At 37.5% G+C, this 17899-nt stretch overlaps 1 protein-coding gene and 1 non-coding gene across 2 annotated transcripts; one reads left to right on the forward strand and one right to left on the reverse strand.

Annotated features, from left to right (window-relative positions):
• Nucleotides 1-6337: 6337 nt before the first annotated feature.
• LOC143564852 (uncharacterized) lies at nt 6338-7745 on the forward strand. Its single transcript, XM_077051997.1, has one exon. The coding sequence runs from the start codon at nt 6708-6710 to the stop codon at nt 7743-7745; it is 1038 nt and encodes a 345-aa protein (XP_076908112.1). The 5' UTR covers nt 6338-6707.
• Nucleotides 7746-8730: 985 nt separating this feature from the next.
• TRNAR-UCU (transfer RNA arginine (anticodon UCU)) lies at nt 8731-8803 on the reverse strand. The gene has a single exon. It is a non-coding gene; the product is annotated as a tRNA-Arg (tRNA).
• Between the last annotated feature and the right edge of the window lie 9096 nt (nt 8804-17899).

The raw sequence follows: 17899 nt of genomic DNA on the forward strand, positions 1-17899 counted from the left end.
GGTGTTGATGGGATAAACATGCCAACACGAAATAAGAATTTCGAATGGTCCCATACCTCTAGAAGTTGCAAAGGGTTGCAATTGTCAAGGTTGACTACCTTGTTAAATCAAATAACGGGATAAAGGTCACCTAACCGAAATTTGATTTATCGTTGGATTCTAGAATTTAATTATTATTTTAAAATCTGGAATAAAAGGGTATTAATAATTAAATTGTTTATAATACTAAAATAAAACTTTGTTAAATTTTGTAGATGGCCGCTAACAATGCAAACACCTCTACCCATAACACCCGTAACCTATCCTTAAGAACCATCCTTGAAAAGGATCGTCTAAACCATAATAACTTTATGGATTGGTATCGCAACTTGAGAATAGTTCTCAAACAAGAAGAGATATCATATGTCTTAGACGATCCCATTCCCGACGAGCCTAACGTGGAAGATGAGGAGGCGTATAACAATTGGGTCAAGTACACCAAAGATTCGGTGCAAGCCTCTTGCCTCATGTTAGGGACTATGATTCCCGAAATCCAAAAGGATTTCGAGCATCATGGGGCATACGACATGATAACTCAATTGAAGGAAATGTTCCTTCAACAAGCTAGAGCGGAACGTTTCGAAACGGTTCGAGCGTTTCATGCATGTCGTATGGAGGAAACCCAAAGCGTCTCATCTTATGTCCTAAAGATGAAAAGCTACATCGAAAAGCTTCGTAGGTTGAATTGTCCCGTGTCTAATGAGTTGGCTACGGATTTGATCCTCAACTCTTTGACCAAAAGGTTTGAAACCTTTGTCATGAATTATAACATGAATGGATGGGACAAAAGCATTGGTGAGCTTCACGCAATGCTAAGAACGGCCGAAGCGGGAATGGGTAAAAATGTTTTACCCGTTCTAACAATCAATGAAGGAAAAAGGGGACATAACTCCAACCCCAAAGCAAGTGTTGCTAAGGGCAAGGGCCACGTCCAAGGAAAGGGAAAGAGGAAAGCCATCACGCCCACCAAACCGAAGGAAAAGAAGCAAAAGGTTGCGGCGCAAGATCCATGCTTTGAGTGTGGAGAGATAGGTCATTGGAAAAGGAATTGTCCGACCTATCTCAATGCGTTAAAAGATAAGAGGGATGCGGGGCATACCTCAGGTATTATCTTTACTATACATATTGAACTAAATGTTATTTCTTCAAATACATGGGTACTTGATACCGGATGTGGAACTCACATTTGCAATTTGTTGCAGGGGTTCAAAAGAAGTAAACAACTCAATAAAGGGGACATTAGTCTCTTTATGGGCAATGGAGCAAGAGTTGAAGTCCAAGCCCAAGGAGACTACATATTAAATCTTCCAAGTGGTTTGGAAGTAATTTTGAAGAATGTTTTGTATGCTCCTAAGTTAAGGAGAAACATTATTTCCGTGTCTCTTTTAAAACAATGTGGCTTTGATCTTAAGTTTATTGATTATGATATTCATGTTTTGATGAATGGCATATTTTATTTTAAAGCTATACCCATGAATGGTATATATGAAATAGATCAAAGTGGTATGTCACATAGTAGTTCAATGTACAATGTCAGCACCAAGAAACTCAAGAAGGACTTGGGTGATTCCTATCTTTGGCATTGTCGCCTTGGACATATAAGCAAGAATCGCATGCAAACTCTTCGCAAGAGTGGTATTCTAGAAACAAATGAGTATGATTCATTTGATGTATGTGAATCTTGTTTACAAGGCAAAATGACAAAGCAACCCTTTAATAAAACTTTTGAAAGGTCAAAAGAATTATTGGGTATCATACATTCGGATGTATGTGGTCCTTTTAGACCAATGACTAGGAATGGTGAAAGATACTTCATTACCTTTATTGACGATTATAGTCGATATGGTTATGTGTACTTATTGAAACACAAAGATGAAGCTTTTGAAATGTTCAAAGACTTCAAAACTGAAGTAGAAAGACAACTCAAGACCACAATCAAAGTACTTCGTAGTGATAGAGGAGGTGAATACCTAAGTGGTGTTTTTCAAGATCATCTTAAGAGTTGTGGAATTATTTCACAACTTACTCCACCTGGAACACCACAACATAATGGTGTGTCTGAAAGGAGAAATCGTACCCTATTAGATATGGTTCGATCGATGATGGCTAGAAGCACTTTACCTCTATCATTTTGGGGCTATGCTTTACTTTCCGCTGTTCGCATATTGAATATGGCTCCAACCAAGAAAGTGGAGAAGACACCTTTTGAAATATGGCATGGAAAGGCTCCATCGCTATCATTCTTAAGAGTTTGGGGTTGTGAAGCTTATGTAAAGCAATACACCCCAAACAAATTAGAAGTCCGATCCACTAAATGTATCTTTATAGGTTATCCTAAAGATGATATAGGATATTACTTTTACGACCCTAGTGAGCAAAATGTTATTATTGCTCGAAAGGGTAAGTTCTTGGAAACTAAGTTCCTTGAGGAAGGAACTAATAGTAGAACAGTGAAATTTGATGAGGATCAAGAATCACAAGATGATACACAATTGGTTGATACTAGCACTCAACAAGAGGTTGTTGAAAGTGATCAAGTGGTTGATCAAAACACACAAAACGTTCGCAGATCTGGTAGAGTTAGCAATCCACCTGAAAGATATGGATTTTTTGTAGAAGGTTGCTACGTGGTAGATTCGGATGAACCAACCACATACCGTGATGCAATGTCCAAGAATGATTGTGACAAATGGCTTGAAGCCATGAACGTTGAGATGCAATCCATGTATGACAACCAAGTTTGGGAATTGGTTGAACCACCACTCAATTCCAAAGCTGTTGGAAGTAAGTGGGTTTTCAAAAGAAAAACTGATATGCATGGAAACTTGGATACTTATAAAGCGAGACTTGTAGCTAAAGGTTTCACTCAAACTCAAGGGGTTGATTATGATGAAACTTTTTCGCCTGTGGCAATGCTAAAGTCTATTAGGATATTATTTGCCATAGCTGCACATTATGATTATGAAATCTGGCAAATGGATGTCAAGACCGCTTTCCTAAATGGATATCTTGAGGAAGATGTCTATATGGTTCAGCCTGAAGGTTTTGTCGATCCGAAACATCCTAATAAAGTATGCAAGTTAAAGAAATCAATCTATGGATTGAAACAAGCATCTAGAACTTGGAATCATCGTTTTGATGAAGAAATCAAAAGTTTTGGGTTCATCAAAAACGCTGATGAGGCTTGTGTGTATAAGAAAGCTAGTGGGAGTATAATTACCTTCTTAGTATTGTATGTCGATGACATTCTACTATTTGGAAATGACATTCCAACCATGGAAAGCGTTAAGGCTTGGCTTGGAAGTAGATTTTCCATCAAGGATCTTGGTGAAGCTGCCTATATTTTGGGAATAAAGATCTATAGGGATAGGTCAAGGCGCTTGATAGGTTTGAACCAAAGTACATACATTGATAAGATCTTGAAAAGGTTCAAGATGGAAAACTCCAAGAAAGGTTTTGTACCTATTCAAAGAGGGACCATATTGAGTTCAGCTCAATGTCCAAGCTCAAAGGGTGAGCAAGAGATGATGAAACAAATCCCATATGCTTCTGCTATAGGATCCATCATGTATGCGATGATATGTACTAGACCGGATGTGTCATGCGCTTTGAGCATGACAAGCAGATACCAACAGAATCCAGGAAACAGTCATTGGATGGCTGTTAAGAGCATATTGAAATACCTTAGGAGAACTAAGGATATGTTTCTGATATATGGATCTGGTGAGGAGGAACTCGCTATAAAAGGTTACACGGATGCGAGCTTCCAAACTGATCGAGATGATTCTCGATCACAATCTGGGTATGTGTTCACTCTTAATGGAGGAGCTGTCTCTTGGAAGAGCTCAAAACAGGAAGTGGTAGCATTGTCCACTACAGAATCAGAATACATCGCCGCTTCATTGGCAGCTCAGGAAGCTGCATGGTTGAAGAAATTCATTACTGATCTAGGGGTGGTCCCTACCATTCAAGACCCCCTAGAAATCTTTTGTGACAACGAGGGTGCGATTGCACAAATCAAGGAACCTCGTTCGCACCAAAAGACAAGGCACATAGAGCGGAGATTCAACTACATAAGGGATGAAGTTGAAAAAGGAAAGATATGTATTCGCAAAGTTGGAACTGATCAAAATCTTGCGGATCCATTCACGAAGCTCCTAGAAAGACCGAAACATGAGCGTCATGCGAGTGGCTTAGGACTTCGATATTCTAGTAATTGGATTTGATCTATTTTGTATTTACGTTTAAAAGACTTTTGTAATTTAACTTTTATATGATTATGGAATCTTGAGTTAAATTCTAATTTTGCATGTTTAATCCATGAATAAGTTATCTTATTCTAAAAGTCCGTAGTCGATCACATTTGTGGGAACAAATATGAAGCAAGACTATTATGAACTAGGATTGGTGGATATTCATAAGGAATGAATATGGAGCATAGGTTTGCTGCCAAGGTTCATAGATATTTGCGGGATACAAATATTGGACTGACCCGCTCTCAATATTACTACATGGAGTCGATGGACCTGATCATTAGTAATTTTGAGTAAAGGAGAATTTCATATTATCCTTAGACCTGAGATGTATACTGGGCCTTGATTTTCACCGAGTATTACACTTTGACTCTCCCCTTCGCTATTCGTAAAAGATGGTACATAAGGATGAGCTCGGGTGGAGTATAAAGTGATAGTGAGAGGCGTATACAGTCAAGACGGAATTTGTTCCTCTTATGTGTTGAGAGTTTAGATGTCTAAGGCCTGATAAAGTTGAATTGTAAAGAGAATGATCACCTATGTCTCTTAGATTCAACATGATATCTAGTAACAGAGGGATATAATGATAGATTCACCTAAATCATATCAAGTAAGGGACTTGAAGGAATGATGTTATTGAATGGCACTTCGTCAAACACATTAGGGGTGGTGAACTGTTGTTAGGCGGTATTCACCACTTGCATTAATTTTCTATGTATCTCGTGCAAGTGGGAGATTGTTGGAATTACATATGCCCGAGACACATACTTATACTAATGTGGCTAACTGTGTTTGATCCAAGTCGGGTCATACCCAATAACAAGCTAGACAACACCAAATGTATTCTTTTAGTGATTTGATCACTTAAACGAATACCGAACACTGCGCAATTAGAAAATTGGTTTTCTAAATAATTACACTTGATGATTTAAATAAATTATCTGGATAATTTATTTATATATAAATTAATTATTTAATTGGTTAAATAATTAAGATAGCATGTATGTTTTATAAAATTAGTTTTATAAAGTATGAGATGGAGATGTTTTAATTGTTAAAACAAAACAAAAAAAAAATATATATATATATATATATACAAAACCGGCCACCCATGTGGGGTGGTGGTTTTACCCAATCAAACACAAGATGCTCTTTAGTTTTTTATAAAGACTTCTTCTTTTGATCCTCCAATGGATATACATGCAATTTTTGAATCCTTTTCTCAAGTGTAGCAAGCAAGCTCTCTCTCTCTCACTCTCCAAAACCTACGGCCCTTTTGGGCAGAAAATAAAGGGGCTTTTGAGCTTGTTTTGGTGTTCCTAATCCTAGCAAAACAACTTGGTGTTGTCACAAATAGCTTGGGGTATCACACTCTTGAGGTCTTCTTCTTTGGAGGCTTGTCATTCATCCACCATCCCTTCAACAATCCACTTGTTCTTCTAAAGGTAGAAGAAGGTACTATTTACATTTTGTGAGCATATTGTTCTTGTAATTTTGATCCTTGTTCTTTGGGTTTTAGTTTTAACATAATGGTATGTTCATTAACATGTTTTAAAATCTAAGCTTCCGTTGCGTTTTCATGTTAAAATGGTTAACTTGAAACTTTGATAACCTTGTATAAAACCCAACAGAGTTAACATTATAAATAGGGGCAATTAAGTTAAGAATTGTCAAGAAAAGATTAGATGCATCCAACTTAGGGTTTATCAAGAATCAAACCGAGTTATGGTTCAAAAGTTGTAATCAGTTTTTTGAGTTATATTTTTTTGATTAATATAAACGAAAAGTTAGTTGTTTAATTCGTGTTTGTTTATCGATCGGGACTTGAGTGATCACCATTGATGGATCCATAATATGTTTTAGTTTTATTCTCCATCATAGAATCTTCTCATTTATGTTTTGTTCTTCGGCGTTGATACTATTATGTTTACTAGTTAGAGAGCTTATGCTATGTTCTGAACACATGAATTGCTTGCTTTAACTAACCAGTTGAGATTAACACACTTGTGTATATGTATGTGTATGCATCATATACATGTGAATTTCACATATGAAGCGAGATAGATTCTTTTTGAGTCACTCAACCTGTCAAAGAGTGTGATAAGTTGTCATTCTCATCACACTAGCTAGCTAAGGCTAATTGATTGTCTCTGAATAGCCTATAAATAACTGTACTCTTGACATTATAACCATTCCTAGACTTGGCCACATCTCTACACCTATCAACTTAATGCCTCTTTAATATCTCCCACTATGCATCAATAATATCAACCACATGAACTCTTACTACACACCTTTGCTAAATCCATCTATTTTTTATTATGATTATAAATTTGGAAAATTATAGTACATGCAAATGTAGCAATAGCCCATCTCACTCGGTCACTCTCCCTCTCACTCACTCTACATTTGAATATGGAATACATAATTTCATCAAACAACAATGAATCCAATCATGAAAACCTTGAATCAAACTACGAAGAAGACGCACCTGTGTTCGGGCAGTTCCCATCTCCTTTCTTCGATGAAATACCGAATAACGGCCATCAGCACAAGATAAGTAGCACTGCGAACGAGCCACCGCCTTCACCTTCAAAAACGACGAAAACTAAACGCGTAAGGAAGAAAAGAAGTGCCGGTAAGACGGACAGGCATAGCAAGATTCATACCGCGCAAGGCCTTAGAGACCGAAGAATGAGACTGTCTCTCAATATTGCTCATAAGTTTTTTGGCCTTCAAGATATCTTAGGGTTTGATAAAGCAAGTAAAACCATTGAGTGGCTCTTTTGCAAGTCCAAGAAAGCAATAGATGAAGTCTCTGAAAGTCATGTCAAGTTAAAAAAGACCAAACCAAGTGTGGCTAGAGAGAATATCGAAAGCTGCGAATCGCTTTCGGATTGTGAAGTTGATTCAGGTATCGAATTCGATGCTACTTCGAACAAAGGTAAACAATCGAAAAAGCCCACCGAAAGCGAATTAATCGCTAGGGAATTGAGGGACAAGGCAAGAGCAAGAGCAAGAGAGAGAACAAGAGAGAAAACAAAATCAAAGCAAGTGTTTAGAGCAAACCCTAATGATGATTTAGGGTTTTCAACAAACCCTAATAATCATTACATTGAAGGTTCATCAAGTTCTCCTTTGGAATATTCTAGTATGCATCATTTGTTTGATCATACACAATTGAATAATGTTGCAAGCTCAACATATTATTCCGGGTACGGTTATAACAAAGAGTTTGAAGATCCACCAGTAGGATGGTTAAATTCAAGCAATACATTCTTAGGTTTCCTTGGAGGTTGGGATTCCGAAAATTTCACCGAAAACTATGGACTTCTTCCGAATATTATTCCACCATCCATAGGTGACAATAATATTCATGAGCAAAGCTTTAGTGGTTACAACATTCCTTCATATAATCTTGTGCAATTCCAAACTCAAAACCAAAGAGATTAGCAGATGAGATCATTGTATTGTTTTCGAATTATCGATTTATAGTTCAGTTTGAACATTCGATTACGAGTGATCATAAGAATAAATGGTATATCATGTGTTACAATTTGAAAAATGCAATTTTGATTTATCAATCATAAAGGTGAAAAAAAATGTATGTTTTTAATTTCTATATATTGCATGCACTTCTTGGTGTGATGTTAAGTTATGTGAGCAATGTGATATAGTGCCTTTAAAGTTATTGGTTGAATGTAGCTTGTCTTGTTCAGAAGGCATTATATTATAGTTAGGTTTGAATGTTTAATTTACTATAGCAGTGCATAGAACATGAATGTGAATAGAAAAGACAGAATAATTATCTAACTCAATAATTAGCATTAATATTATATATTAAACCAACTAGCTACACCTATATTACAAAGACTCAGGTTGACTGGTATTTGTTGGCACAATCAATATGGAGGTTTAATGTTCTTAATTGATAGAACACAGTTAGGTTGTTTGTATATTATGATGTGTTGATGCAAAACTGAAGGGAAGTACAAAAATAAACAACTTTATTATGTTTTTAACACCTTTAGTCTTACAGGTAGGTTAAATAGCAAAATGTTTAGTGGTTCTATTTATTAATGTGTATACATAGTGGTGTTGGCTAAGTGGTTGAGGGTTATAGTTTTAATTTATAGTGGACGAAGGATAAGGAGTCTGACTTCTAATCATGCGATCATACTCGATCCTCTTTACTCGTTTTATTCTCAATATACTCTACTACCCGTTAATCCATTATGATCGAATGATCGATTGTAAGTTTGTAACCTTAGTACCAATACAAATCATGTATGAAGGTTTTTATGTGACCGGACTTACACTTATAATATGTTCTGTAAAGTTTATTGACTATTTAAGAAAAAGCTTTTAGTTAATGAATGTTAATTTCACAACGATTATAAGTTATTTATTTGATAACAAAATTTTTTTAAAAAATGTACACACCCGGTGGGACTCGAACCCACAATCGCCTGATTAGAAGTCAAACGCCTTATCCATTAGGCCACGGGTGCTTACTAATATTGCTTCCTCTCGATCAAATATAGAACAATCTGCGTGAAGTTAAAACAACGTTTTTTTTATTTTCTTTAATGGGATCCTAAAGGAAGATATTCGTGAAAGATATAGAGAATTATAGATGCTCTATACACCGGGTTTGAGCAAGATTTATAATTGAGAGATAGAATGATATTATTCTTGTATACGGAATGCGCACAATGATTAATGCCTGAAAGGAAATTATTTATTCATAAACGTTACTGAATAAAAATTATATAAAGTGTCAGATATTTTAGTGTAATTCGATTGACTTGTCGACCAATGTAATCATAATATTCATTAAACAAGTCTGGAGGTGCGAGTGCACACATGTTTGAGTTTATTATACTGTTAGGGATGAAGACCCAAACTAACGGGGATTCCTAGAAGGCAGCGCCCTTGGTAGCATGCTCCAACTACAGTCAAAAATTCATCAAAAGATGAATTTTCAGATTTGGTAAAGAATTTTACATTAAAAATTGCATGTTAATGGAGGGTTGTGCTCAAATAGATGTTAAATGAAGGTTCTAATTGATTTCATATAACGAAGTTAGGATCTTAAGGCGTTTAGATCGATTTCAGCTAAAGTCGCCATTGTTAAGCTTGTTAGGGTGCTTCAAGTACGTCAAGCAAAACTTTTATCATTGGAAAGTTTGTTCAAAAGAAACAGTTACACGAATGTGTAATCTAAGAAAATGTAGAGCTAAAGTGAAAATTCGCCTTAGACGAAAGAACTGTCTAGGCATAAGTGCCAAACTTTCGCCCTACTACTTTATGTGAAAGAATGGTTAATGAATTGCTAGGAAAAAATAAACAAATTTTTTTGCCTGATCAAAAACCTTTCACTCAATAAGAAGACAAGTGAAAGCACAAGTTAGACGAAATTAACGTATATAAAGCGAAACTAACTTAACTTTCGCACGGGCAGTAAACACAAGTATGGTAGTTTGTGATCTTCATGCTAAGCAACACTTGGTCTTCATGTTATTCAAGTGTTCTACATGGAACGAGATCATCTAGATTAGTAGTGTTGATAGCTCAAATGACTAGGTGAATTCTTGGATCGATCCCTTATTAACCGTTTTGAGAGTAGCATGCATACTTATAGTAAGACGCGTTAATTAAAATGAAATGTATGGCTTTAAAGTAAAGAAGCAAATAGTAGAAGAATATATATATTATATATATATATAGTGTGAGGTTACTGTACAATAATTGTTTAACGTATGATAGGTACGCGACACGCTCAAAATCAAAAATAATACAACGCTCAGCCAAAAACTAAAACGCTCAGGCAAAAACCTAAAATGCTCAGCCAAAACCTAAAACGCTCAAAAACGGTTTTCGTGTATAAAAGCAAAAAAATGATCGATTAACGATCCAAAACTGTTTATTTCGGTGAACCAATGATTAATTGGATATGTATTGACGATTTCGAGATCTTGTGATATGATTTCATGGATCGATTTCATGAATATAAGAATATATTCTTCTACCTAATATGTGTGTGTGTGTATATATATATATATATAAAGTTTGTGTAAAGTAAAAGAAAATATCTCTATATCTCATGTATTTGATCCAGGATATTCAAGCTGTCAACCTTCAAAAACTCTCAAACAACTAAAGCCTCCTTATATTTCCTCCACTTTGTCTCTCTCTCACTTTGCTCCATGTTTAATCTTCAAGCCTTCAACCACCATTGCCATGAAAATATCTCTCCTTCTCCACCTCATATTCTTGCTCTCTCTTATCCTCCTCATAATCTTCCATGTGAAATCCAAATCCTCTACCACCTCGCCTCTGCGACACCACCGGAAAACTCAAGCCTCTAACTTCGACTTCACCCCATTTCTAATTCACCACCAACATGACAACTTACCAAATCAAGATATGTCATTATTGTTATGGTTTAATTTAGTGGGTAAAAACATGAGTAGCTGCAACGGCAAGGCACCTAATGGTTGTTTAAGATATGTCATTATTTTAATTATTATGGTTAGTGTAAAAGCTTTGTTTGTGTGCAATGCACGTGACATGCCATTTCATCTAATGCGGGTCCGACAAGGGGTGTTGGCAGGTAAAGAGGAACGGATTCAACCAAACCCGTACAAACAAAATAGTGATATATATTCATGTTTTTCAACGTCGAACTCAAACCAGTAGAAGCTTTTATATCGAACCCTTAGAAACCTTGACAATGAACCTTAACCCACATTTCAATTAAAAGTTTTAACTTGTTAAGCCCATAACATTAAGTTTTTGCATCATTAATTCACGTAGGTGAATTGATATTAACAGAAATAAACGAACGTGGTTTTTGGAATAACTCTCCAATGCTTTTTTTATTAATTCAAGAAAAATAACTCAAAAACTTAGATTACAATCCATACCATAACTCGGTATTTATAACCTAACCAATACGTGTTAGACTATAACTAGAATTGCTAAAAACAATTAATTCAGATAATTAATCCAAACTTGATAATTATCTCTTATCCTTAACTAACTTTACTTGCACTAAAAGACCTCTTCTTTGTACCGCAACCCGCATATAATTAAGGATGGTTCGGTAATTAATTCCAACAATCGCCCCCCTAATTTCCGAACCGAAATAGGGAGATCTTTAACACCGAGCAAATCCCGCATCTCTTTGAACTTAATCCTTGCAAGAACTTTCGTCAGTATGTCGGCCCGTTGCTCTTTGCCACTGATATGTTCAACTTCCAATTCACCATCTTGAACACAGTCCCGAATAAAGTGAAAACGGGATTTGATATGCTTGGTTCGACTATGAAAAACGGGATTTTTCACAAGTGCTATGGCAGACGTATTATCGATCTTTAATACCACCTTCTGCAATGCCTTTTCAGTAATCTCGCTTAACAACTCTCGAAGCCAAACGGCTTGACCCGCGATTGCCGATGCCGCCATATATTTTGCTTCACATGAAGATAAAGCAATTGTACTTTGCTTTTGAGAACACCATGTAATAGGAGCATCACCATAATAGAAAACATGACCTGTGGTGCTCCGACCGTCATCCTCATCAATATTGTGACTACTGTCACTAAACCCTAGTAAACCGGTTCCACCTCGACCATACTTAATGCCATAATTTAACGTGCCCTGTATGTATCGCATAATCTATTTCACCGCCACCGAATGAGGAACTCTCGGGCTTTGCATATACCGACTCACCACTCCAACCGAGTACGCGAGATCGGGTCGAGTATGAACCAAGTACCGAAGGCAACCGACTTGTCGCCGATACTCCGTTGCATCTACTTCCGGTTCTGACTCGAACTTTGACATCTTGTCCGCGGGTTGCATCGGACAATAAGTCGGATTACATGATTGCAAATTAGCCTCTTTCAAAATCTTCAACGCGTAGGCTTTTTGTTTAATTGCAATCCCGTTCGCCATTTGATTAACTTCAATCCCCAAATAATAAGATAACTTACCCAAATTGCTCATCTCAAACTTTTTCGCCATTTGTTTCTTGAACTCGCTAATTTCGGTCTTCTCCGAACCCGTCACCACCAAATCGTCCACATAAACGCCAATAATTAGGACCGATGTCAGCGTGTGTTTCTTGTAAACCGCTTGTTCGTTTTCACACCTTTGGAATTTTAGACCTTTAAGAATCCCGTATAGCTTGGTATTCCAAGATCGTGGAGCTTGTCTTAAACCGTAAAGAGCCTTAGAAAGTTTATAAACTTTTCCCTCATGCCCCGATTTTTCTAATCCCTCCGGTTGTAAAACATATACTTCTTCCTTGAGCTCGCCGTGTAAAAACGCGGATTTAACGTCAAGATGGTGTAATTCCCAACCATTACTAGCTGCAAGGGCGATAAGAAGTCTTACGGTTTCGAGTCGAGCTACGGGTGCGAACGCGTCTTCGAAATCAATTCCGGGTTGTTGCACGTAACCTTTTGCAACGAGTCGGGCTTTATACTTATTAATTGTCCCGTCGGCATTTCGTTTGATCTTAAATACCCACTTGAGCCCAATAATTTTTGCACCGGTTGGCGGGTTGACAAGAGACCACGTTTTATTTTTCTCAATTGACTCGATCTCTTGCTTCATGGCCCGTTCCCAATTCACGTTTCCTTTCGTTTCGGAATACAAACCCGGTTCTCCATAGGTAGCTATTAAATGAACTTCATCTCCTCTTACCACCCCATCTTCGATCACGTAATCATTTAATCGTAACGGAATCGCACGTATTCTGGTGGACCTGCGGATCAGATTTTCTGCTGAATTTTGGGCTGTACCGGGGCTGTTTTCAGCTGCAAATGGGCCATTTTGAGCTGCAAATGGGCTGATTTGTTGCTGGGCAGAATCTGATTGGTCTGGCTCAGTTTCGGTTGGATCAGACTGAGCAGTACCTGATCTCGTTAGGCTGCTGCTGCGGTTCTGTAACTGGACTGACCCTATACTGTTTTCTTGGTCAGACGTGGATTCAGAATGCTGAGCTGGTGTCTGGGTCGTTTCGTTTGTAATAATATCTGGACCAATTTCAATAATAAATTCACCCGACTCGAGCTGAATTTTATTTTCCATCCATTTCCAGCTACGTTTCTCATCAAACCGAACATCCCGACTTACACATATTTTCTGTTGAGTCGGGTCATACATACGGTACGCCTTAGTACCCGGTTCATTCCCGAAACACCATCGGACGACTCCGATCGTCGAGTTTTTTCTGATTAATTTTGGGTTCTTTAACAAACCCGACACACCCAAATACCCTTAAGTGTTCGACTGTGGGTTTTCGACCGAGCAAAGCTTCGTATGGCGTCATAGCTTTAACCGCTCTCGTTGGAACCCGGTTTAGGATGTAAACCGCATGTCTCGCGGCTTCTCCCCAAAATATTTATGGCACGTTCATTGTTTTTAGCATACACCGAACAGCCCCAATAATGGTTCGGTTGCGTCTTTCTACAACCCCGTTCTGTTGTGGAGAATACGGGGCTGTTAGATGTCTCCGGATTGCACTCGTTTCACACCAACTATTGAAATCTTTTGATGTAAATTCACCTCCGCGATCTGTTCGGAAGACACCTATTTTGAACCAAACTTCGGCTTCCACCACACCTTTAAATTTCTTGAAGGTCTCGAATGCTTGATCCTTGGTCTTTAATAAATAACACCACATATAACGGGATAGGTCATCAACAATTAGAAACATATACCTATTCCCGACGGGTGTCGGTGGTGTTATTGGGCCACATAAATCTCCGTGTAGTAGCTCGAGTGGTTTTGTTGATCCGGATATGGTAACCTCGATTGTTTCCCTACTAAACATGCATCACACAAATTAGTAGCATGAGAAATTAAAGGAATTCCACGTACCATATTTTTCGTGCCTAACGCCTTCATTGCCTCGAAGTTTAGGTGGCCCATTCCGGCGTGCCATAGCCATGCCGGATCGTCTAGTCTCGATAATAGGCAAACCGGAGCTCCCACGATTAACTTAACCGTACACAACCGGTTCCTTGTTCGAAACACTTTCATCATCAGTTTACCCTCGCCATCATACAAGAGTAAATAATTCTCCTTCACCCGAACATCACTCGGTTGCTTGACCGAGACTAATTATATTGCTTTTTAAACTTGGTATAAAATAAACGTCGGATAAAACCCGGTGATCTCCGGTTTTTGAAGTAAACAAAATTGTTCCTTTACCGACTATATCAACACATGACCCGTCCCCGAATTTAACCTTACCCGTTATATTATTGTCGAGTTCGGAAAAATACGACTGGTTACCTGTCATGTGGTTCGACGCTCCGTTATCGAGATACCAAGTGCCTTCTTCAACTTTCTTGGCTTCTAAGCTTTTCGGGTTAACTCGTTCTTCGTTCAAATAAACAATCTCGTGAAGGTTTAAATAACCAGCCGGGTCAAGATCGGCTGGTTGGTTTGTTTCGGCTAGGTTTGCTTCTTGAATTGCTCGTCTTCGTTCTGGACACGAGGACGAGAAGTGTCCCATCTCGTCACAACGAAAACATTTGATCTGAGAACGGTCCTTTTTTACCTTCACCAGTCCTTCGGTTTGGTTCCGACCCGTTCATCTTCCCCCGGTTTCCCGGCTTCATCCACACCCCCATGAACTCGGCCCGCCTCTACCTCGCCCTCTCGGTGTGTTACTCGACTGACCACGGTTCGAATACTCGGCTTTATGGAACATCAGCTTTTCTTGACCCTCGGATTGACCTATCTGGTCCTTAATCCGTTCTTCATAAGCTTTTAAGCGTCCAACCACATCATCAAAACCAACTGTCTTCAAGTTAACGAGTTGTTCGATCGAGGCTACCATATGTATAAAATTTTTCTTTGGTAGCCCGTTAAGAAATCTCTTAACCATCTTAGATTCTTCGATTATTTCACCAAGAGAGGCTGCTTTTGAGGCTAGAGTATTTATTTGGCTTGCAAACTCATCGACAGTACTCGATTCTTTCATCTTTAAACTATCAAATTCGTCCATGAGACTTTGAAGTCGTGCTTCCCTTACCCGATCAGCTCCTAGATGTCAGGCCTTAATCGTGTCCCACATCTCCTTAGCGGTCGGTAGATTCCCCACTTGCAAGGTCATTGTCTCCGGAATCGATTGGAATAATAGAGCAATCGCCATGCTGTTGTTCTTGGCATCTGTACTCGTTCCCGGGTCAATCATCTCCCACACCCCGTGAACATTAAAGATAGCCCGTAACTTCATTGCCCAAATCGTGTAATTCGTAGAGTTTAGCATCGGACAAATTAACGATGTCGAGCTATTCTCTTTCGTGTTCTGATTTCGGTTACTGTTACCTACGTCACCCATGGTATTCGATCTTCTTTTTCTGTTGTACCTGACTTGAAACCTTTGATCTTGTTCCAGCCCTACCCTACTCCTTGGTCAAATTCAGATTCTAAGAATCAGCCTTAATTAATCGAAACCCTGGTTGCTTGGATCGATTAAACACTTCCTGATTCTTGAAAGTATACCTGCTGTATTCTTCTACCGAATTGAATTGGGCCCTGCTGCACTTGATCGATACCCGTCTGAATCCATTGCTTCTTGGAACAAGTCACCCTTCGATGGTGTTTGTGAATTACTCAGCTCTGATACCAATTCACGTAGACAGAATTAAACGAACGTGGTTTTTGGAATAACTCTCCGATGCTTTTTTTATAAATCCAAGAAAAATAACTCAAAAACTTAGATTACAATCCATACCATAACTCGGTATTTATAACCTAACCAATACGTGTTAGACTATAACTAGGATTGCTAAAAACAATTAATTCAGATAATTAATCCAAACTTGATAATTATCTCTTATCCTTAACTAACTTTACTTGCACTAAAAGACCTCTTCTTTGTACCGCAAGCCACATATAATTAAGGACGGTTCGGTAATTAATTTCAACATTAATTTGATTTTTGCTATCTTTATTATGTGACTCACCCCGTGCTGCTTAACTGTATGAGACAGAAAAACCCGGACATTAGTGATAGACAACTGGTCGTCTGTCCCTCTAAAATTGACTATACATCACTGGATCCAATTTCTATTTTTTGTAATCGTTTAAAACTCTTTGTGTTCTCCTGGTTAGATCGGGTTTGGTTTGATTTGATTTCGTCCTAAGATTCATGCCCATTCGTTTCCTTAACAGTTATATAAATACTGCTGTTCCGCTATAAGCTATATGTTTGGAGGAAAAATCCGTAAAGGGAAGTGGTTTAGAGGTAAATCAATAACTTGAGAGGTTATTTAATATTTATCGTGTTAAGTCAAATATTCAAACTCTTTTGACATAAGTAGAAAAATTAAAAAGAACTCTTTTGATCTGTCTAGTGATATGTGACTCACAAATTATAGAAGTAACATGTCTTGCATAGTGACGAATAGCTAAATGGAAAGTTGATTGAACATTAATCAAACTAAGCTAAATTATTTTGAACATGGAATTAAGAAATAAGAAACGCATGGTAACGTAACACAATTACACAAGAGTGTAAGAATCGCTTGAAGATGACAAACAAGCAATGAATTTCGATGGGCCCAGTCCAAAAGATAATTCAGCCCTCAATTTATCTTTGCAGGCCTTGCGTAGTTGCGTGTTTACTTCGCAGCCCACGAGTAACATTGATGAGTTTCACTAGCAACCCAAATTGTTTTAATTTATTGGTTCAACAAGACAACAACTAGATTCAATGTTTTAAAAACCGTTTAATGTTACAACCTTGTAATACCGGTCACATCGGATGCTGGACAAGTAGCCTGGTAAATTAGACAAAACGGTTTGTAATTTGAACCACCAATTTTACTGCTAATACCGGTTTCTACCGCCTCACCGGTTTAAATCTAGTGTAAATTTTATTGTTTAGACTCTAGACCAAATACTTAGCGGCTCATATTTGCCTTTAAATTTTTTAACTTTGCAGTCTTCCCTATACCATCGAATCAGTCATTTCAACTTTCAGCGTAGCAATCTTTCCTATGCCATGTAATTATTACTTTTAGCTTACCTTTTGAACTAAAGTTGGATTCTTTTAGAATTATAGGGTAGTCAACCTGGTTGAATCGTCCAATACAAGTGGTTGTACAATTTTTTAGCTTAACCATGTAAGGTTCAAAAATCGGTCTTACTAAAAGATCACAAGGACTTAAAATGAGGAATTGAGGATTGATGAGCTGATCATAATTCATGACCTAAGGACATTGATTTTTTAATTTAAAAAAATATTTATAAAAAAATTTATGCTGTCAATTTATATAGTCATTCTAGAATTTGTAAGTATAAAGAGTTATATATAATATATCCATCATAAGTACGTTACTAATTATGAAAGTGAGAACTGAGAAGTAACATTTACATACATATATTTTAATCTTTACCTATGTTTTAAGTTTCACTTCTAATTTCTCTCGCCTCATAATTTTTTTCTCAATTTCTTTTTACATGTAATAAAATTTCTAGAATGTAGTATGCATTCATAATGTAAAATTAATAAATTATTTAAATTTAACGTTAAATTTCAAGATCATGCAGGCCCCACCAACACCTGGTCCCAGTCC

The sequence above is a fragment of the Bidens hawaiensis genome, unplaced genomic scaffold (assembly GCF_021521415.1).
Source record: "Bidens hawaiensis isolate Kalapana, Puna unplaced genomic scaffold, B.hawaiensis_p1.1 tig00022167_1, whole genome shotgun sequence".
NCBI classification, from domain to species: Eukaryota; Viridiplantae; Streptophyta; class Magnoliopsida; order Asterales; family Asteraceae; genus Bidens; species Bidens hawaiensis.

Bases quoted from the DNA above. Each gene is read 5' to 3' on its own strand.
- LOC143564852 (XM_077051997.1), top strand. From the start codon at position 6,708: ATGGAATACATAATTTCATCAAACAACAATGAATCCAATCATGAAAAC.